The sequence below is a fragment of the Elgaria multicarinata genome, chromosome 13 (genome assembly GCF_023053635.1).
Source record: "Elgaria multicarinata webbii isolate HBS135686 ecotype San Diego chromosome 13, rElgMul1.1.pri, whole genome shotgun sequence".
NCBI lineage: Eukaryota > Metazoa > Chordata > Lepidosauria > Squamata > Anguidae > Elgaria > Elgaria multicarinata.
Window position 1 is genome coordinate 17,171,334 of NC_086183.1, and position 23,296 is coordinate 17,194,629.

Sequence of the window (23,296 nt, forward strand, 5' to 3'; positions counted from 1 at the left end):
TGTTTCAGGCTCTCGTGTCTGCATGCATTCAGTACGGATTTTGATTTTATAGTAGCCTCTGACTTCAGCACCTTGATGAGAGAAACAAGAAGAAAATTTCCTTAAAATCTGTCCTCTGTATCTTGCAATTTGCAAAGTTGATTTATAACGATCCTTATTCTAAGAGAGCAAGATAAGCATATAACTGCCATCTGTAATTAAACAAAGCTCTTCAGGAATAATTCAGAAGTGTGTGCTCATATGGTACAGTATAGAGAATTGGGTTAATTCCTTTAATATAAACTGAAATGCATTCCACCTCTCACTACTAAAGACGTTTCACACCTCAGTTTTAAAGACATTTCTTTGGAAATTGTGTCCTGCTTATCAATATGGCTTCATGGGCTGGGTTAGGGTACCAGGAGCATCCTGGGTAGGAAGTACAATGGACTTGCACCATGCTCTGTCTGTTTGTCTTGTCTGTTTGACTCTCCCTGAGATGAAAGGATTGTAACGTCTAATTTCTGTCTGGGGTGGGGTTAGGGTGGTATTGGAAGCGATGCTTTATAACTGTGAATTTAAATTGCTCTCTTGTCATGTTTTCAGTTCTTTCTATGCTTTTCCTTTCCCTTTATTTCTTTTATCCGTCTTTATCATAGTTATTGAATTGTTTCACTCTCACTGCAACAGTGATTTGTATGGAATTAATATGTTCCTTAATGTGTTTCCTGTTTTTTGCATGTTTGTTTCCATAGTGTATATGGTTAGGTTTATCTAAATAGAATATTTGTTCAGATTGTAACTCTGACATCTAACTATTTATTAATTAATTGTGTTTGTTTAAACCTTTGCATGTTGTTTGACTTTTACAGTATCCAGATGTAACCCCCTAGATAGCTATTTGATATTTACATTATTTATAACATTCAAAGTTTGGCTCTTCATTGATGTTTTGGGCTAAGTAGGGATGGTGGAGAAATTTGTTCAGTTTGTATTTTTATGCAAACTCACCAAATGCAGATTAACTGAATCCAGAGACAAACCAGAATGCAGTTAAATGTCAATATGTGCACTTTTTTTTTCAAAGTTTACACTTAAAAAAAAGCATACATAAAGGTGTACAAAGATGCTTATATTACAGAGAAGTGCACATAAGAATGTTTTATCTTAAGGAAATTGACTATAAAAATGTGTATAAAATTCATACAAAATGTGTACATTTTGAGAAATGTGCGTGAAAATACAAACAAATTTTCATGCAGACTTCTAAAAAAATTTGCCAAACTGATGTGTAAATGGGCCATAATGTAGGAAAGCTGAGGAAACTGAAAGAAAACTGAGAAACTGAGCAGAATTGAGCTTGAATGATTCATCCATCCCTAGTGCTAACAGAGGTGAAGTCATCTTATACCCATAGAACAAGTTGAGAATTTCACAAATTATTTGAGAGCACAGATGAGATATTCCAGTATGTTGAGGAACTAGAACTCTGAGGCCAGAAGGAAGGTATTTGATGTTTGGTTTAACATACTGGGCACACAGCTTATTAGCAGATGGGATGGGGGTTGGGGAAGAGAAAGCTGAGAGAAATAAGCCAGAGGCAACCTGCATTCCTCTGATTGGGGATAGAGGAATTTACGGAAAGACCATGACTTTGGAAAACCATGTACGTGTAGTTATACGTGCATCTGAACAGATAAATGAGAATGAAGAAAATGGAGTAGGGGATTATGTTCATATCTTCCTCTTTGTGACAGTATTGAGTTTTAATTACATCTCGTGCACTTGTAACTATGCAGATAAAAATCTGTTTCCTGAAAATATTGCTGAGAAAGAATTTAGCCAGTGACATATGGCTTACCCATAATGTTCAGGAATTTTGCTTAAACTGTTATAATAGTTAATATAGGGTACCTCAGAGCTCTCTGGAGATCGAATATATACCACTTTGGCAACTTTTCATCCTTGCAAATTATCACTGCAAACACTTCAAAACTTTTTATTGACTGCAATCATCTCCTGTTAAGCCTAAACTCTAATACATACTGTATTCTTTTTACAGTTAAAGAATCTATTCATCCTGTAATAGTTTGTAGAATGGTTTTTCCTTATTTATTTTTTAGAAAGTAAACTCAAGGCTTTCGCCCATGTAAAAACAGCTTAAGAATATCTGTTCTTGTGGTCTAGCATTTTCTATAAAGAAAGAATACAAAACATTGGAGTGAGGGAAGCAGGATAGATCTCAGGAGTTGGGCCCAATAGAGACTGCGAAGGATACTCTCATTTAGGATTAGTTGCAGAATTCAGAAGCAGTGAGGTATCTGGAAGCTGGGGAAAATGAGGAAGAGAGGCTATGAAATGTAGATAAGCTGGTGGGAATTTCTGGAACTGTTTCTAGATTTTTCTGCTCATTAATTTAACTTTTAAAAATTTGATAGGGATATTATCCACCACCAGCTGATGGATCCAAATGGATTCTTAAGAGCCCTTGAGTAGTTCTCAGCTGTACACATCCTGTCAAAGCCTTAGCCAGTCTGTGGGATGTGGAGATGAGAGGGGTTGCTGTCTTCCAGAGACTGTTTGACTCTCTGGTTTACCAGACACGAAGGGCATGTCTAGATGATGGCTTATCCCAGGGATCGCCCTGGAATCATCCCTGTGCGTCCACATGTCGCGCAGGGGATCCTGGGGGCAGGGAGGGATGGCTTTTAGCCTAATTTTTCTCGCGATCTCGGGATTGTCTTGAGACTGCAGGAGGTATGGGCAGCTGTCCCAGTTTCGTCCCGGCTCCTCGCGAGTAAACGTGAGGCGCTGGGCATGGAGCTCTTCAGGCGCTCCATGCCCATCGGGAGTGGGGTGGGAAGGGGAGCGGGATTGGGGCTTTTTTTTTTTTTTTTACACTTTTGCACTGGAGTGCAGGTGTGCTCCTGGTCCTGTATTTTTTTTAAAAAAAATATGGCAGGCGCGACGTCCTCCTTCCTCCCTGGATGTCGCGTGCCGCGTGTGGACTGAGGGGGAGGATCTTGCTATCAGCATATTGCGAGATCCTCCCCCTTCCCTCCCCTAGTGTAAACATGCCTAATGAAGCGCAATTCAAGTATTGGAAATCTTTGAATGAATGACCAAACATTGGTAAAAAGCTCATCCTAGAGCTTACCCTGTGTTGGTGATGATAGCAAAAACATGATACATTCCCACGACCATTGGATCTGTGTAGTGTCTTTCAGCAGAAATTTCCCAAGTGGTTTGAGGCTTTCTTTAAGACGCCATGGAAACCTGTGGTGACTTATTTTTTAAAGTGCTTTGAGGATACAATCACTTGTTTCTGTTTCTGGGTGGGTGGCTCTAGTCCAGTGGAAGTATCTGGAACACTGTTTCAGCTTAATCAAATGAATTTCAGTTTTTGAGGCTTGAGGATGTGGGCAAAGTGATTGAAGTAATGCATGCTACCATCTATTTGCACTTTTGCACCTTCTGGCTAATACCATTTTGCAGGAGAGGCTTTCTGGGCCTAGAACATAACAAATGGTTTGTTGTCAGAGATCGCTATTCTTCCCTTTTTAGGCAAGTTGCTCAAAGAAGAAGTGACTTAAATAACTCAACTAATTCTTGCCACTGATTCTCTAGATCAGGGGTGGGTCCTTGTGGCCCTCCAGATGTTTTGGGCTACAATTCACACCACCTGTAGCCAACTTAGCCAAGGGCTTATGGAGGTTGTAGGCCAAAATATCTGGAGGGCCACATGTTGCTCACCCCTACTGTAGATCCTCTTCTTAACTTTGGCATGGAAAATGTCCTGGTCACTATCTTGGTGGATGGAGAAGGACAGGGGAGTGCAACCCTGTTAATTCCTGGATCTCTCAGCAGATTTCAGTGCTATTGAACATGGCATCCTTTTGGATCAGCTGTCTGTTATAGATAGGGGTGTGAGGCACTGTGCTCAAATAGTTGTGTTACTACTTAAATGGCTATTTCTTGAAGGAATATTATCGCTCCGATTGATGATACTTGTACTATGATTTTATTTATTATTTATTTATTTATCATACTTATACCCCGCTCCTCAGCCAAAAAAGGCTCTCGGAGCGGCTTACACTTAGCAAAAAAGACAGTCCCTGCCCTCAGGCTTACAATCTAATAAAGACATGACACAAAAGGAAAAGGAGTCAAGGAGGGAGGGAGGGAGGAGAGAGAAAGAGAGAGAGAGAGAGAGAGAGAGTCCAGCAGGAGCAGGCCCCGATGTTACTTCTGCCTGCTCCTGTCCCCTCGGTCCTTCTTCTTCCCCACAGGGCCAAGATGGCAGTTTGCCCTGTGGGGGGGGGGAAGAGTCCAGCAGGAGCAGGCCCCGATGTTACTTCTGCCTGCTCCTGTCCCCTCGGTCCTTCTTCTTCCCCACAGGGCCAAGATGGCAGTTTGCCCTGTGGGGGGGGGGAAGAGTCCAGCAGGAGCAGGCCCCGATGTTACTTCTGCCTGCTCCTGTCCCCTCGGTCCTTCTTCTTCCCCACAGGGCCAAGATGGCAGTTTGCCCTGTGGGGGGGGAGAAGAGTCCAGCAGGAGCAGGTCCCGATGTTACTTCTGCCTGCTCTTGTCCCCTCGGTCCTTCTTCTTCCCCACAGGGCCAAGATGGCAGTTTGCCCTGTGGGGGGGGGGAAGAGTCCAGCAGGAGCAGGTCCCGATGTTACTTCTGCCTGCTCTTGTCCCCTCGGTCCTTCTTCTTCCCCACAGGGCCAAGATGGCAGTTTGCCCTGTGGGGGGGGAAGAGTCCAGCAGGAGCAGGCCCCGATGTTACTTCTGCCTGCTCCTGTCCCCTCGGTCCTTCTTGGATTTTCCACAAGGCTCTAGTTTATCTTGCATGTTATTGCTGAGTGAGATGTCATCAGTATGTAGTGGAAGTCTGAAACAGTTTTTCAGAGCCAATGTGGTGTAGTGGCTAAGGTGTTGGATTGGGATTTGGGAGATCCGAGTTTGGGGCCAGGTTATTTGAAGGAACGCCTCCTCCCATATATACCTGCCCGGACCTTAAGATCATCCACAGGGGTCCTTCTCCATGAGCCCCTGCCAAAGGAAGTGAGGCAGGTGGCTACTAGGAGGAGGGCTTTCTCCGCTGTGGCACCCTGGCTGTGGAATGAGCTCCCCAGAGAGGTCCGCCTGGTGCCTACACTGTACTCCTTTTGTCGCCAGCTGAAGACCTTTTTATTCTCTCAGTATTTTAATATGTAATTTTAACTTAAATTTAAATTTTACTGTTCTAATTCTGTATTTTAATCTTATATCAATTTCTGCTGCCTGGTTTTATCCTGGTTGTGCTTTTTATACTGTATTTTGTATTTGTGTTTTTAGATTGTTGGTTGTTTTATTATGGTTTTAATTTTTGGGAACTGCCTAGATTGCTTCGGCTATTGGGCGGTATAAAAATGTAATAAATAAATAAATAGTCCCCACTTGGCCATGGAAACCCACTGGGTGACTTTGGGTCAGTCACAGACTCTCAGCCCAACCTACTTCACAGGGTTGTTGTTGTGATGATAAAATGGAGAGGAGGAGGATTATGTATGCCACCTTGCATTCCTTGGAGGAAAAAAGGTGGGATATAAATGAAATAAATAATGCACTGGATGAGGGTCAGTAAGCTGAAATGTAATCCAGACAAGAAGGCAATACTCAAGAGTTTGCATGTAATGACAACCCTTCATTTTAAAAACCAATGGTTGTTGTGCATGAGCGGGCATGCTGCCTGCAGTGTGCCCGCCTCTTTTGCTTTTATACTCAATCCACAATTGGCTCCTTCATAGGTTGTGGGGTGTGATATGCGAACCCAGAACACTGGGTAATTAGCTCCTCTCTCTCTCCCTCTCTCTCTCTCTCTCTCACACACACACCCACACTCACCCACACACACCCCGTTACTACTGATGTCTTGCCTAATAGATCCCATTAGCTCTCACCCATAGTCAGTGTGAGGGGTTGTACGCCAAAACATCTGGAGGCACAGAAGTTGCCCACCTCAGCACTACTACATGCTTTTGTGTACAGAGCTTTATGTAGTATAGAAAGGGAGTGTATAAATAAATGTAATGTCCATTGGATTTCTGGAAAAGGCACAGAACTCCATTTAAGTGGAGCACTTTTTAATTGAGGACTTAAAATGATCTTCTGAAGCTACATTAGTAGATATTTGGCTCTTTGAACTTAACTCTGGGTGCTTGTAATATATTTACAAATGGTTTTGCTAAACTGAGGTTATTTATTATTGCAAATGCCTGCTCCTCTGCAAAGGGAGAAGGCAGTGCATGAAATGAGCATTCTATAAAGCCATAAAATATATGTTCTTCCATCTTATGTGTACTACATTCCAAAGGTTTTGTTTTGATGTTTTTTACAGTGGATTCTAGAAAGGTTTGGACATTCAAATAACTTGATTAATAATTTCATTCCAAGTGGCTCAGCACCATTAAAGATAACGTTGTGGTAACACAGAAACTAGTGGAAATTGATGTCACTGACCATCATTCGCAAAACAATTCTAACTGTGTCCAGTTGATTTTAGTATAATGGACTTGTAGCTCCAAGTAAGTGAGTTTTAGTGTTGCCATCAGAATGGCTTTGAATGGGGTGACTTTAATCAATGCAGCAAACTCTTTATAAAACTTAATTCACTTTTTCCTCATTTCTGTTTCAACTTAGAATTAGCTGTTTCTTCGTTTTTGTTGACTGCCTGGTCACTTCGGAGTTACAAATCCATCTGGTACTCAGTTCATTAGCGATTTCAAAATCTACCCAATGTATTTAGATCGACTAATTGCAGTTATAAACTAATGGTAGCTCTTTCTGTGTTTTCTTCAAAGTCTTACTCTGTAAAGACAGTAGAATGAAAAGTTGTATTAAATTAGGGAATTTGATTTTCTGCTTCATAATACCACTTGCTCAAATACATTGCCAGCCCTGTTGAGTTTGGATGTTTTTCATCAGTTGGTCTGTGGAATTCTTGCTGGTGAGTGTAGTACATAACTCCTACTTAATTGCCAATTGTGCACTTTTAAGCACTTGTCAATGTGTCTGCTTCTGCACATCCTTTCAATATTGGGGATAACCTAATACTAATGCAGTATAGTAGGAAATAATTATAAAATCATCTGATTAGAATTTCTGTTAACTAGAGATATTTAATATTCAGGGTGGATATTTTTTTTGATTGTGCGAATTTTATCAGACAGAATGATGCATATCTGAGCATCCCCAATGTTTTAGGCATTCCTTTTGGATGTCTTTCAACTCTAGGCATAATTGAAATTATGTGACTAGACAAGGCAGAACCTAAATAATAAAGAAGGATCAACCCCTGCCACTTTTGCACTATATGATATTAGTTTATCCCTGAGTTGATTTTTTAATTTCTTTTGGTGCTACGTTTATATACACTTTCTTCCTCATCCAAAAGCCTACCAAGAATGGTTTTCCCCATTCACTACGATGTGAAAGTGTGTACCACACAGACTGCAGTGATGTGTACATGGAGCTGTCAACAAAATAGCAGTGAATCAGGAAGCCCTTACAAATACAGTGTTTCCATGTGTGATATCGGGGTTCAGTTGTGCACAAAGATCCTCTGCATATAGCAACCAGTTTGCATTATTCAGTTGTCCTCAGGCTGTGGCTTGCAAAAATACCCAGGGAACACTGCATCACTCTTTTTTCCTTGTGAATTATATATATTCTTGGCTTTAGCAAAACTGCTGCAGGATTTTATGCCCATGTGTGTCAAAAACCAATGGTCTGATACCTTAGAGGCTATCTGCTTAGTTTTCAGCATCTAAAAAATCAGGCCATTTGGGCTTTGATTTATTTAGGTGGTTTTTTTTTTAATTGCCAGCATCTTAAAAAAAAAAGCTTGGTAAGATCAGATATTTAAGTTCCAATACAGATGTGTTGGTATAAAAGAGATGGCCCAGCTGTTTACATGTGGTCCTTATCCAGGTCCCAAAGATTTTCTGTGATCCCCTAGGAATTGTGGACTTCTGGGCATAATAGTGAAGCCTCCCCCCCCCCCCCGCCCCAGCTAGCCTCTAACACCCCTGAGTCAGGTTCTTAAAGGAGAATGGTCCAAAACCTTCCTGGAAGCTATGCATGAAAAGCAGAATAATAATGCAAAGGGACTTTTAAGCTTTAGAGGTTAGTAATATTTGGTACAAAATACCTAATCTTTGTATTTTTCATATAAAGACAGATGACCTCTGAAAGAAACTGACTTTTGGCTGGTGCAATCAGTTGACAAGTATAAATTCTTCCTAACTTCTGATCTTATCATGCTTCCACTCCAATTGATTTGCATGTGGCTGACAATTTGCAACTTTGTTTGCTTCATAGGTGTCATTTTAGTATGTGTATTTCTGCCATTTTCCCCAGTCAAAACTGTCTTTTGTTGTAGGAATTTCCCAAGCAGTGGCCTGGTTCAGACAATATGCTAAACCATGCTGCTTAACCACAAAATGGTTAATGGAATGCCTTAAGGTCAATGTATTCCATTAACCATTTTGTGGTTAAGCAGCATGGTTTAGCGTGTTGTCTGAATCAGGCCAATATTTTGAAAAGTATTTCTAATGCAGATAATTTTTCTGTACCTTACAGTGAAATCAGTGTATTCAAGGCTTTTAAGATCAAATTTCTGGCTAATTAAACCACTAAAGTCAGCTTACTAGCAAATTTCCAGCATGTTCCCAGAGGGCCTGCCTAGATCAGTAAAGACTCAGAGCCAGAATTGGGCATAGAGCTCCTAACACTGATGCAGGAGGGCTTTCATGGAACTACTGACAACAACAGTCATTGGCATGGTGCTTTGGAACCAATCCTGGAGGGAATATTGGTGTACAGAAGTACCAGGCAATAGCTGTAGAAGGAGTAAAGTAAGGAGGCAGGTCTAATAGGTGCTTAGTGCAGCATCCAGAGCGTTATGACAAAAGCCCATCCTTCTAGCTCCAGCACATATTTGTACGTGCTGAAAGCTGCAGCAATGGGGATGGTAAGGGGGGCTCTCAAAAGTCAAATGTAGCACATCTGGGCAGTTGACCCTACCTGGCTTACATAGGGTTTTAACTTTTGCAGTTCAAGCAAAAGATTGTGCCTCAAAGATCAGAGCTCTGGATAGGATTGTGCTGTGCATTAGGGTACCCAAATTTTCAGCATAAAATGGACAGCTCACAAAATATTAGTATTTAAACCGAGATAATGGTGTAATGGTGGCTAGTTTTCCTGCTCAGGTTTTCCACCTTAAGGTCTTTTTGTTTTAAAGTCAGACATAAATAATCTAATTTTTACTGAGCTTAATACCACTTAGTCCCAAGAAATTGTGCATAGGACCCTTCTATTTGCAAATAGAAAGACAAAAAATAATACTAAATGTAATTGGTGCTACTTCTAAAAATACTTTTTTGCATGCACTTGGATTGCATGTTTACCAAGAAGCAGATGATCTACTGTATTTAGGGCAGAATAAATAATCATCTAAATTTAGAGGAAATAAGTGACTGGGAGGGCATCTGAGGGGCCGTGAGGATTTATTGGAGAGAGGGGTTTAAAACAAACATCTGGCTGGGAAGGGAGGAACACATTGGAAATACTGCTCCTCCCTCACTTCTGTCCTGCTGGCATGAGCCTGGCAGGGTTTTGGATACTTCAGAGACTTTGAGGTTGGAACTCTCTGCAATTAACAATAGGATCGCTCTGTTAAAGCGTTTACCATTAGGTTTTCTTTCCTCTTATTTCATAAGGCAGAGTGCAAGAATATGTTTTACAATCTGTTGCTATATAATCACCCACTGGAAACATACAATTTCTAATTCTATGGATTGGCTGTACCAATCATTCTTACCACCCTGTGGAAAATTTACCCTAGAAAAATATTGTCCTTTAAAACTGCAATCCATGATTTGGATACATGGTTCTCTCCCTTCTCCTGCCCCTTCCCCCATTACAAAAAATAAAATACAATACTTTATCCAATGGATGTTTGTGGGTAGGCTAACTGTGCATGTTTTCTAGTTTGTGCATGTTTTAACTCTTGTCTTTTCTTCTGTTACTATTCCTTTCCTTCAAGTTCTAGCTAGAGGGCTCGCAGAGGTGTACGAAGACCTAGTTGAGAACTTTCTAACAGGCGCACGATGGAAGACAGAATAGCACCAGCCTTGGTTAAATCCTCTGGCTTGGCACAGTCTTCCAAAGTATCTCAGGTGCTATGGACACACTTGCTTTCTTTTAGGAAGTCTGGATTTCTTTGTTTCTCACCAACTTTTTTTATTGTTATTTACTTCACAGTAAAAGTTCAAAGGAGATGGTATTGCAGAGTTGATATTGCCCATAACAGCTGCAGCATTTCTGTGATCAGATATGACATTCTGACAAGCACCACTGTAAATGATTAAATAATGAGCTAGTATCTGGTGTGAGGTTGTGAGACTGCAGTGTGATTTCTGAAGGTGGTATATGTTTGTCTGGGATTCTCTTGGCATCAAGTCCTACAAAACTGTCAGTTATGCGCTCTCTGTTAAAGTTCAGCCTGAACTTCTGCTATGCTGGGAGCTTCAGCAACCATGGTGGTTCCTAGAGTTGTGCATAAAAGTGGATATCCAAAATCATTAGAACTTTGGCCTTAAGTAAAAGGTATTGCTTCCAGAGTAACAGTTTGAAGAGACAAGTTCTCGTGTTTTTCTACATAACTTTCTAGCTTCAGGATGAATGCCATAATTTTTCAACCACAATATGCAAGAATTCATGTATAGGTGTGTGTTTTTCTCTATGAAAAGTGTTTTAAATCAAGCATCATTTGCAGCAATGTGAAGACCTCCATTTCATATTTTATTTTTAAATGGATTTAATGCTTTAAAAATGAACCTAATGCATGTACATAGAGGTCTCTGTGTGGCACAAACTGCAGCCATGCTCCATATTTCATTGAATACTAAGCCAATGGGCCTGTTCATAAGACATCTTAAACCCTGCTGGTTAAGGCTTTTGGTTAAGCAGCAGAGTTTAAGGTGTCTTCTTGTGAGATGTGTTTTGCTAAAACCTGCTCACTCACTAACCACAGTCAGACCGTCTGTAGCAGGGTTAGTGGCGCTAACCATGGCTTAAAGTGTTGTGTGCAACAGCACGGCTTGTGGTTAGTGCTAACCCCAGAGGACCACATTTTTGCTAACCACAGTTCCTGAAGTGTCGTCTGAACAGGCCCACTGTGGGGCTTTTAAAACTGCAAAACAGTTGTGAGGTTTGGATTGGGGTTACAGCACTGGAAGGGTTTTCCTCTGTACTATTTTCCTGTTTTAAATCTGATGCCTCAAACTGCTGCTTGCTGTGGAGGGGAGGCAGATAAATACGAGATGGGTATCTGTCACTTTTCCCACCACAGCTAGTAGGTGCTTTGTGAGGAGTGCGATTTAAAATCAGGGAATCGGCAGTGGGGGAAAGGGTTTAGCCCTGCTCCCCTGCTGTTGCAGCCCTGGTCCAATTTAGAGGCCTTGTGTTTTTAAGTCTTAAAAAAACCCCAACCCAACAGGTGATCATATCTGATGCACTTGGTGATCCCCAAAGTGTGTTGCTTTATACCACACTGGCAGTGATCTCTGAATGTCTCATTTCTAACAGCAGCAGCATTCGCCTGCTGGCAGAGGCGTAAGGGGAAGGGCAGAGGAGTGGCTCAGAGACATAAGGGGGGGTGTCCCGTGACAACCAGTCCTCAGTTAGAAGGCACAATTGCCATTAAGCCACTGGATGTTATTACAGTAAGGATCTGTGGTAGTTCTGCACCCTTTGATAACAGTTGGGCCATTGCTGCTCCATCCCACCCCCCAAACCAGGAGGAAAATACATGCAGATATTCCACCCTGGTCACAGGATATGAAGTGCTGTTTATTCCAGTGTGTCGAGCTACCTGTAACTTGGACATTCTGAACGTGCTTGAAGACCTTCTACCATCACGTTGATTACAAAAGATTGCATATTGGGCCTTTCATGAGACCTATGCTGAATTTTGCTATGTTTCTAGGTGCAGCACACCCTGTTCCTAATCCTTTCTGGCCTTTGTGTATTCATTTCTTTTTAGAGTATGTGTGACACTCCCTTCAAAGAGGATGCAGATGCAGTGGCAGAGGGGAAAAATATTACCTCTCACTTTGAATGGGAGGTCTCAAAGCATTCAGTAGACTTTAGTGAGACCCAAATGTCAACCACACAAGAATCTGCACAAACTTCTAAATCTGGCACATCTTCCATAAGCAGCAAGGAGGAGGAGGAGGGTGCCGTTGCTCTTGCTGAGAGCGAGGAAGACCTAAGGTGTGAAAAGGGATTTTACTCAGATGTGGAAAAAGAGGCTGAGGATTCAAAGCAGGCTGAGGTCGAAATATCTGTAATCCCTGTCTCACCTCCACTGCACCTCCATGAGCAAGAGGAGGAAGCCTGTGATGGTGAAGAAGAAAAAATATCAAGCGAGCCACTTAGAAAGCTAAATGGAGAATGTCACTACTCAAATATTGATAATGAATTTCCTGCCCTCATTCGCTGTTTCCAGGTAGTAAATGTGAACTCAGGATACCTCTTCTCTTTGCAGTCTTCTCTGCTACATTTTCTGGAGTCAATCTGCAAAACACTGCAGCAAGCATATGCCACAAATCCACGAAGAAGGATTATGTTTAGATGGCCTGAAATCATTCCCCAAACTAATCGGCTACTTAATCTCCTACAGTCTGCACAAATTATTCCTCTCCTTTTCACCCATTTATAAAATAGATGTGTCTTAATTAAAAGGAAACAAAAGCTTTCTTTTGCTTGGAACAGAATGTATTGCAAATAAAAGGAAACACAGAGATCCTTAAGGCATTAAATTTTATCAGATAGAGGTAAATGTCTGCTCTGCGTTGAGAATGCATTGCAGAAGATAATGAACTAAAAGTAACTAGCCTCCAATCTTACTCTCTTTTTCTTTTCTTTTACAACAACAAAACGAAACACTTCAGGTCTGTAGTCATCAGATTTGGAAATCTTCCAGAAAACAGTACTCCTAAATATCTCAATATTGTTTGCCTGCTTCAGTGTTCCTGACTTAATCCCATCTGCTAAATACTTGAATATTAAATCTGGTTATAAGGTGGTAACTATCAGACTTGGAAAAGGTGAAGGGAACATGAATAGGACAAGCCTTGTGGTGCTTTTACTAACGGTACTTTCTCTTTTGATTAATTGTCAGGTGGTGGCACAGCTGATTTTTCTTTTCATATTATTTTTGAGATTTGAATATCCATAAAAGATGATCCGACACTGATTTCATAGAAGCTACTGGACTGCACATATTTCACACAAGAAATATTGTCTTTGCAATTTCTCTATAGGTTTCCCACAAATGTTTTAAATCCATCTAATTTCTCAATAAATAAATAAATACCAGCATACAGGTAGACTTGAGCTCCTAGATTAGTTTGACAGTTGAACGAGTGACCACTAACATGCTTTAAGTGCAAACAATATAACAATTGCGATGTATACACATAGAGTCCATGGCGCTTTTATCAGGCCAGTATTGGAATGGTTGTTAGTAATATTGTTAGACTATAATGGTGCTAAATGTGCTTTGTTCTAAAACCCTGTTTTGTAGCCACCCCTTGTGAAGACTCAGACAGTTACAATCTCCGATGTGTCCAACACTGTGAAAAGTGAAATTCCAACTAAAGAAGTTCCGATTGTCCACACGGAGACCAAGACTATAACTTATGAAGCTGCGCAGGTACAATGTTTCGTATCTTATGTTGCCGGGATAGTGCAATGTTTTGTATAGGAGTTAGAAAATGAAAACACAGGGAAAAATAATTTTAAAAATCAAAACGGAGTCTGGAGCTGCTACAGAACTGCTACGGAATCCCTAAGTGGTCAAAATTAGCTTGCAAGCATGCTAATTTTGAAGAGTGACAGGGACTCCTATGGCCTGCAGTTCACATGTTGCGACCCTTCATATATAAACTCCGTAAAGATTAGAAAATATTATTTCAGTGGGTCTAAATATTATTTCAATGTGTACTAAGGCCAATTCCGCAGATTGTAATTCTTGCGAAAAATATCAGTATTACTCATACCACTGTTTCCTGCAGCAGACATGTACGTGAATATCGTGTATGTATGAATACACATTTTAAAAATTCTATGTACATATGTCTATGAGGTCTAATTCATAGACATATGTACATAGGATTTTTAAAATGTGTATTCACACAAGTTGGCAGACTTGTGTATATGCTTTTTATGTTCGGTATGGGAAAGAGCAGTGTAATGCTGTGGTTTCCTATAGCAAACAAAATGTGTAGAGCTTCCCTGGTGTTATCTGGATCGTGGCCAGTATACTTACATGATGCCCCCAATGCTCATGGAAGTCACAAAAAAGGGAAATAAAATGCACATTAATAAGAGAGACTTAAATGTTCAAGTGTAGTTATTTGTACTCTGACCTTTAGACTGGCACATGTGTCTTAAAACCTATTATATTAACTCCAAAGCAAGACTGTGGACCTATGAAAGGAGCTTCCTTCTAGAAGATGGGCAGAAGCACATAACAACACTCTTGTCTTCTTGAGGGAATTTAATGGGGAAATCCTTCCTGTCTATTGGATATAAACTGTGCCTAGTTATGTTTCAAAACTGAAGGCAGCTTGTAGCCTCTGGACAGGTGGTTAGTCTCTGCTTCACTCTCATGCATTAGTCATAGTTTTTGTGTGCATGTAAATGTGTACACAAGAGATCATAGCAACCATGAGCATCTCCTTAAGAGAGGCCTACCTCTTGCTTGAAAATCACTGGCCTAGGGAAAATAAAAGGGTGCTGCTCTGGAGAGCATCCACTTCTAAAATAGCACTTATAATTTATTAACATTCATTTTCAGTGGCTTCAGATTTGTAGAAGCACTGAAAATCAAGGTGACGTTTTGTTTTTAGATGTGAACTTTTTGGCCAAACTTGTTCTTGCCATATTTAGTAACTGTTTAGTGTTTTTGTGACTGAAACTGGCTGTAAGATATTCTTTTTCACACTTGCTTCAATATTGAACCGTGTTCCCCAAAGCGAAATAATATCAGTGTTTGATACAGTTCACCAATTTAGTGAATCACTGGAAAGAACGTCTCTGGGATATAGTCTGTGCGGAAGATGGCTGGAGCATAGATGGAGGAAAGCTCAGGCCAAATCCAGTTGAACACAACTTAGAACTCATCATAAATTCTATGCTGTTGAAGTGGTGATGAAGAGGGTCTTTACCACCACCGTTGCATCTGCTTAGTTTGCATTCAGTGGATCTGTTTCAAGTAGTGATGGGGTTGTTAACATCCTTGTAATAGCACTTCGGTGTAGATACTTTACAAGTAGATTAACTATGACCAGGGCTCTATGGTTTCTGCCAGTCACAAGAGGGTGTATAATACACCTACTTGTCAGGTTTTGATGGATGTTTTATTTACCATTACCCAAGGAAGCAGACAAGATCCATGGAGATTTGAGGCCTATAATGTTCTCCCTCATGGCTTGTAAAGGCCACTCAGACTCCGCTAAATAAGTTGGTAACTGCAGTTGTGAGTGTCTCAATAGGACATTGAAGTACCATATTGAAAGAGGCAGTGCTTTGCCTTTAATTGAAAACAACACATACCCTTGGATCTGGTAGTCGTGGTATGCTGATTTGAGTAGGCAGTGGTCACAGAGCAGTTTGGGGGACTGCAAAGCTTAATTTGCTCTTGTGGTGGTCTGTATTAAGTTAAACAGGGGAAGTGTGACCCTGCTTATTCTTCTTGGTGTTTCATGCACTTGATCATCAAATCCTTTTTGAAATTGAAGGTTGTTTCACTCCTGCGTGGCTGGCCAGTATTGGAGGTAGCAGTCATGACTACTGCTCTATCTACCCTTTTGAGATTTATACTATGGTGTACCACAAGGTTCCACCTCTGGTCCCTCTGCTTTTTAATATTTATACGCAGCAATGCCATTATACTCCACAATTTGGAGTGTAGCATTGTTACTATTCCGATGACACAAAGCTGTACTTCCCCCATCCCATCAAATCCAGGAGCTGCCAAGTCTCCCCTGAATGACTGGATGCAGTTTTCTGGACTGAACAAGAGTTAACAAATTTAAACTTAATCCACACAAGACAGAAGTTTTGATGGTAGGTTGACTCAGAGTTGACGGCTTAGTGAGTTTACCTGTTCATGACAAGATTTCACTCTGTTTGAAGAAGAAAATATCCAGTGTTGGAGCGTCTCAACCTTGGCTTGCTACTTGATATCAAGTAACTGCCATGGCAAGGAATGCTTTTTCCCAAATTAGGCTGGCAACCTGGCTGCATCTCTTCCTCTTTGATAAGGGTTTGGCTCCAGTCATCCATGCTTTATTCCCATTTCTGTATTTAGAATATTACTTAACTGTCCTTCATCCAGAGGATGCAGGGTGCTGTCGTAACCTGTGGATTCACACAAACATATAAATACAATATAATAAAAACAACAAATAACCATAACAGAATACAACAAACAATTAAGCAGAGTTTAAAATGGAGTAGAAACATAAATACAGAATAGAGTAGCAGGCAACTTGTGGCCCTCCATAAGTTTTGGTCTACAACTTCCATCAGCCCACACTACCATAGTGAATGGGGAAGGCTGATGGGAATTGTAGGCCAAAACATGGAGGGCCAAAAGTTGCCCACACCTGAAGATGTACAAGGTGGGATTTGGTCAGCTCTAGCTTGGAGATTTACTAGCTGAGTTTCAGTGAATTACTATGTTTCCGTATTGTAACGTGCCACTCAGATTGTGGGATGGGCAATCTCACTCCCTAGGCCTAACCCCATTTGAGAGATGCTTAAAGTTTCATCATAATCAGCTTCCCCCTTTTAACCCTCACCCTCAAAACCTTCCTTTTTGCCTGATGAAGAGATCTCGAGATCTTGAAAGCTTTCACATGTTTCAATCTTGTCGTTGGCCTAATGAAGGTGACACGAATATGTATTTTGGAGTTTAGCTTTTGTCCAACTTGGTGAACTTTGCTTCTTGAAATCCCTTGAATTGTATTGGAACCTGCTTCCACCTAGTGGTCACTCTGAAGGTATCACATTTGGCATTTCAGAAAGTTGTACATATCGTTTTAATAATATTTAATAATAACTCATCATTGTGAATTCATACATGAGGAAATAGCTCAAAGTGAGTTGAGGTGTGTGAAGGTAGACTTTAGAAAAGTTTGTGTTGATTCTCCAGTCTGAGGTGGCAAATCAGGGCAAGAATTAACTTGCTGAAGGGGTCTGGGAGTTCCCCAAAAGTTGGACACTACACACACACACACACACACACACAACTTTGGCATCACTATTTGGGTGTTGCTCAGATACTTTGAAATAGGGGTGTGCACGGACCCCCCACTCCGCCCCGCGGGCCGATCCGAAAATTTCGGATCGGCCCGCTCCGCGCCGCTCCTTCCATACTCTGCTCTTCTTCGCCGCGGAGCTCCGGCTCCGAATCGGAGCTCCGCAGTGGAGGGGAGTGGTGCCAGGTAAGGCCGGGAGAGGAGGGCATGGGGGTGGTGGTTACCGGGCCCTGCCACCATCGCCGCCCGTGCGGTGACGGCGGCACAGCCTGGTAAGGGACCAAGGGGGAGGGGGGCCTTACCTGCCCGTCCGCGGTCTGTCGGCTTCTTCAATTGAGCCCGCGGTTCAGCCAGGAAGTCTGGGCCGCAAATGCAGCCTAGACTTCCTGGTTGAACCGCGGGCTCAATTGAAGAAGCCGAGGGACCTTGGACGGAGGCAGGTAAGGGAGAGGAGGGGGGGGTTACCGGGCCCTGCCGCCGCATGGGTGACAGTGACAGCGGCAGGGCCCGGTAAACCCCACTTACCTTTCCGGCGGAGCTCCGGATCGAGGCGAAGGATCCGCCTTCACCTTGATCCTCTTCGCCACGCTCCGCCGGCCCCCCAATCCTCTTTGCCTCCGCCTTAAGGGGAGGCGGAGCACCCTGCTCTGCTTCTAATTCGCCGGTCCGATTAGAAGCGGAGCACATCCCTACTTTGAAACATTAAGCACATAATGGGACAAGATCTTGAATGTGTCTTGCTCTGAATACTTGTTTGTTTGTTTGTTTTTGTATCTAGATATGATTGAAATGTTATACTGTGCTACCTAAGCACATTTTGTGTAATTATCTAGTCATTTTGACTGAGAGATTAGTTTGAAAATGTGGCTGGAGCATGTGGTTTCCCAGCTGGTACTTTTATGTAGCATTACCAAAGGATTGGGGGAAAGGTAGAAGAATAGTGGCAGTGATCTGGAGAGATGCTGTATAGCAGGGGCTTCCAATACAGCACCTGCAGGGATCTCCAGTGGCAACTGCAAAACTCTTCCCTCTCTGCCCTCTTAAAAAATGTTTTTAGAAAAACCTTGGAAAATGTTATGGTAGTCTTCTTCCTTTCTCTTTCTAGCCTTGCACTTTCCTCTACCTCTTTGCCTTGCTATTTTCCCCATCTCTCCAGCTTCTAGCCTCGCTGTTTCTCTCCCCACCACCACCTCTTTAGCTCACGTTTTATTAGCCAACCTCTCACCCATGGCACATCCATTGTGGGAGCCATTTTGTGGCGGTGCCCACAGCAGTTTCTAAAATTCCAAAAATGGTTGTGAACCCCTGTTTCCTATGAGGTGCATCTGGTTCCTAAGTCATACAACCTGGAAAACATCGTGTTGGCGTCAGGGACCACAGTGGACTAAGATCATTGTTATTGTGCCAGTTACTTTGAGGCCAGTGCAGCTAGATTGGTCTGGGAGCAAAATGTGATATTGGGGAGCTGCAGGCTTATTCCCTGCCACCATCAGAGTAGAGCTTTCCAAACTACACATGCTCTCATCTGGATGTTGAACTAATTGGTTAGGCTTGCCCCCAAATGCCAGTTGTATTCCAAAACTAGTTGAGAACATTGAAGTGTAAAAATAGGCTTGAAGACAAATTGCACAAGAGTTAAGCAGTTACAGCTCTCCACTTTCTATTTTTTTTCCATGTAGCAAATGGGCCAGGGCTGCTCATCTTCTTTACCAACAAAATTGTGCCTTGAAATCAGCAAAAGAGGTTTTTTTTACTGCTTTGAGAGAGAGCCTCCAAAACATTTAAGAAGCACCATTGTTGTGTTGATTCTGGAAACACTAGCTGTACCCTGTTATCACATTAATGCAGACTTGATTAGTTATGCTAAAGGAAGTCTTTCAAATTCAGCAGCAGTCTTTCAGTTCATTACACTTTATCAGTGTAGACTTCTTTGCTGTACAAATTACTCGCCCTAGACGAGCAAGGGTATTATTTATACTTTTATGTATCTCTGCCATAGACTGATGATGGCAGTGGAGATTTAGATCCTGGAGTTCTGCTAACTGCTCAGACCATCACTTCAGAGACCTGCAGCAGCACTACCACTACGCAGATTACAAAGGTAAAAGACAATACTAACAAGTATGTGACATCATTGATAAGCTATCTGCTTGTCAAGCAATGAGTTGTACAACTATAGTCTTCTTCTGTCTCTCTTAGGATGACACCTTTCTAATAGCATGTGCAAACTCCATTGGCGTTTACTGGTTATAGGGCTCATGCACCCTTCTTTGCCTTGTTCTGTCAGTGCTCTGATAGTACACGGGAACCAATGATGCTTCATGAAGGTTTTCAGCTTGGACAATGACCACCCAAGATACTTGCACATAGGATTTCTCTCTCTCCTGTTTTCATCGTCTTTCCATTCCTTATAGCAAGTGTTCCTGTTCTTATAGAAATGAATGATTTGTTTGTTGATACATCTTTTCATACTCCACTTTTCTTCCATAATGGAACTCAAGGTAGCCTACACAGAGTTCCCAGATGGTTTTCCATCCTGATCTATCTAGCATCCATCACTCTGATCTATCTAGCATGGGGAAAGAGGCATGTGTTGCAAAACCATTTGGGACACCTTTCAGCATAGAAGTCTTTTTCCCAAGCTAGTTGCAGTTATGTTTTCAAACTTGGGAATTACTCACAGGGGCCTTGTGTCATTAAACTAAGGCGTGGGAAGCTATTCTGAGAAGAAGCCATTAGCTAATATTATCTGGCCACAGGTGTCCTTTGAAGCCACAGATAAAGCGGGCTGTGCTCAACATCTCACTGCCCAAATAAATTGTGTCCGCCTATATGTGTAAAGCAGCTCTTTTCTGTTGGGTCCAACCCAGGGGTTAGGCAACATAGTGCTGTTGGCACAAATGTGTCCCAAGACACCTTTCTTGATGTCTGCCAAGACACCCTTGTTCTTCGAGTTTTTATTTTAAAAATACTTTTATACTTTCTTACTGGCAGCTGCAAATGCTTCAAGTGGGAGCCTGTAGCTGCTGCCATCTTAATTCCCCATGGATGCCTCTGGGCAGGTTATTTGTCCTTTGTGACTATCCATGCCTACTCATGGCAGCCATTGTATGGTCCTGCCCTTAAATTCCCAGATTTTGAAATGGGCCCAAAAGGTTGCCTATCCCCGATCTGAGCACGATAAAAGGGTCCATGATTTTTGAAATCCATATCAGGAGAAGGAAGTTGTCTAGAAGTGCAATCTTGTATCAAAAAGAGCTTTCATTATTGGTCCTTATAAAAATGTAATAAATGAAACGAAAAGTACCACCAGACTTTGTACACAAGTTGGTAGCCATGAAACAGAAAACACCTTCAACACTAGGTCGCCCTAAAGTATAAAAATCAGTATGCAGCAATCTTTCTAAGGAGCCTCTGTCCATGGATTCAGCCTGCCCTGTTTCTTTGCGACTCCACTTCCAATAGATTTAACACCCTGTCTCTACATCTATACCTTTGCCCTTAGGGCAAGCTCACTTATTTTGACTTTAGTTAAGACAAGGGTAGGAAGACCACAGGCCACATGTGCCCCCACAACTTCTTTTGTAGCTGCTCTGCCAAAAATCGGTGGCATGGCGGTGGCAAAGAAAAGAAAAGTGGTTTGCTGCCAACTTTCAGTGGTGCAGCAAAAAGGGCTATTTCCTTTAAATTTTGGCAGCGACCCACCACTTTGTTGCAACTGCCCCACTGCTGAGTTAATTAAGGAGCAGTGAAGTGTGGTCCCCACTGGGTTTATGGGGTGAGTGGAATGGCCCTGGGACCACTGAACTTGCCTTCCCCTGAGTTTAAGGGAAGGAGTTCCTGTTAAGACCTATCAGTAATCTTACTTCTCTTTTCTCTGCCATTGATTTTGCCGTCGGCTTTCTCTGGCAAAGGGTTTACTTCCGTACATCATCTAATCTGTGGGGGCTGCAAATACAGCCATTTGCTCCCAGCCTCATTTTACAGATAATAATTCCGCATAGCTCAATGTGTGTATAAGTTTCTTCCTCTGTCTTTCTATGATGTATATAAAAGTTGCAATCTTGTCTGTAGTTCGGCTTCTTAAAGCCCAATGACTTCAATAAGATTTAAGCAACCTGACTATGCATAGAATTACAGCTCAAATGCTCTGTGCAGATAGAAGATTTAAAATGTTCATTGTGAGCAGGAAATAACTGGATTGCGGCAGTATTGGAAATAAAAAATACGCTTCAAAGAGATTTAAGAAAGAAACCAAGGAGAGTTATTGTTTTTAAGCTCATATTTTACCCCATTTCCCCCTCTCCCCCCATGATTTTGCAAATCACAAAATACTACCATACTAGGATAAAGTTATGCATTCCTACGGTTCCAATGCATTGCATTACATTGAACTCAGTGAGATGTACTGTTGAACAGACATACATAGGATTGGGCTGTAAGAATATATCTCCATGTATAACTACTACCCATTTTCTACTAGCTGTGCACTGCACATTCAGCTGTGGAAAAAGCTCTGTATGCTTTTGGTATTGCAAAGTAATGGAAGCACTCAGGATTCGAAGATGCTGTAAAAGCATCCTGATGTAATCTTGGGAGTATGGAAGGAGAAGTTGAATAGGGCACAGTCAACACTTCAACTTGCACAGAAACAGAAAGTGAAGTTGCCTGTGGGCTTATGTTCAATGTTTTAGTTAATAGAAACCATGTGTTTGGGTCACATTTTGGGCAGATCAGCAAAACAACTGTTGTGCTTTCAGTTTAGCACTGTACTGCACAACCCAGAAGTCCAATTATTTCCTTGTGAAAGGCAGGTAAAGTTTCCCCTGGACACTGACAGCAGGGGAAATTGATTTTCCGTGTAAAAGGCAGGTAAAGTTTCCCCTGGACACTGAGAGCAGGAAGGTTCCTATTCGAATGGAACAGCCAAAATTGATTTTCCTTGTAAAAGACAGATAAAGTTTCCCCTGGACACTGACAGCAGGAAGGTTCCTATTCGGATGGCACAGCCAAAATTGCTCTTGCTATCATCCCCATCAACATTGTGGATGAATGGCCATGGGCTCTCTGTAGATAGAAGCCATCAGCTTACCTGGAGTTTGTGATTACATGCATTAAATAAATGCATCTAATACTCTAAAAAGCACACCACATGTGGCTGTTACATACTGGTCAATAAAACAGATTGGAAACCTTTTATTTCTGTACGGTGCCTGACCAGCTTTTGGAACTTAACAAATAATGGATAACTAGTTTTCTCTCCTTGGGTTTGTGAATGACACCCTTCCTTCTCTCCTGCCCTACCCCGTGCTCTGGTATTACTACTTAGGCTGACAGCAATTTGTAAGTGCACAAAACCAATATTAGGAACTTAGATTTTATTTTCCTGCATTAGAGTGAGTCCACTTAATTATGAAGTTGTATTCTTGTGTTAACAGAAAGAAAGGAACATCTGCATGCTTGCTTCTTCTTCTTTTTTTTGTCAAAGGCATCTCTGATGATAAACAGATTAAGGTTTATTGGGTTCCGTTTCAGTTGGGCCATTTCTATTTTTGTTAAACAAAATGCCTTTAGTGGCTAGGGCTGTTTACACATCTGTGCCTATTTCTATTTGACACCAGGATTTCTGACATATGAGGAGTGCAAAGACTTAATTTAAGAGATTTCTGCTAGCATGCTCACGAAGTGGAGCTACAACTTTCAATCAACTGGATTAATATTTTTTTTAAAAAAAAAAGTTTGAAGAGGTGTCGAAATTCATTATACATGATTTTTTAAAATTCATTTTTGAAACAAGCACTTACAGAAACTGTAGAGGGCAAACTCCATTGAATCATAGGGGAAGGGACTTCAAAGGTAATCTAGATGCAGGGAATCCAACGGCTATAGCATTCCCTGTTGGTGGTCATGCAGCCTCTGCTTGAACTTCTAACAAAGGA

The 23,296-nt window shown here is 41.7% G+C and overlaps 1 protein-coding gene across 24 annotated transcripts in view; it reads left to right on the forward strand.

Annotated features, from left to right (window-relative positions):
- EPB41 (erythrocyte membrane protein band 4.1) overlaps positions 1-23,296 on the forward strand; it is a 101,061-nt gene that overhangs the window by 68,397 nt on the left and 9,368 nt on the right. For 14 of the 24 annotated variants that reach the window (XM_063139816.1, XM_063139818.1, XM_063139820.1 and 11 more), the window contains 3 exons: positions 12,071-12,535; positions 13,616-13,744; positions 19,357-19,458. In XM_063139816.1, coding sequence (XP_062995886.1) covers positions 12,071-12,535; positions 13,616-13,744; positions 19,357-19,458 — 696 coding nt within the window. The remainder of the gene's footprint in view (positions 1-12,070; positions 12,536-13,615; positions 13,745-19,356; positions 19,459-23,296) is intronic. The other 10 variants (XM_063139831.1, XM_063139832.1, XM_063139835.1 and 7 more) reach the window with 3 other exon arrangements.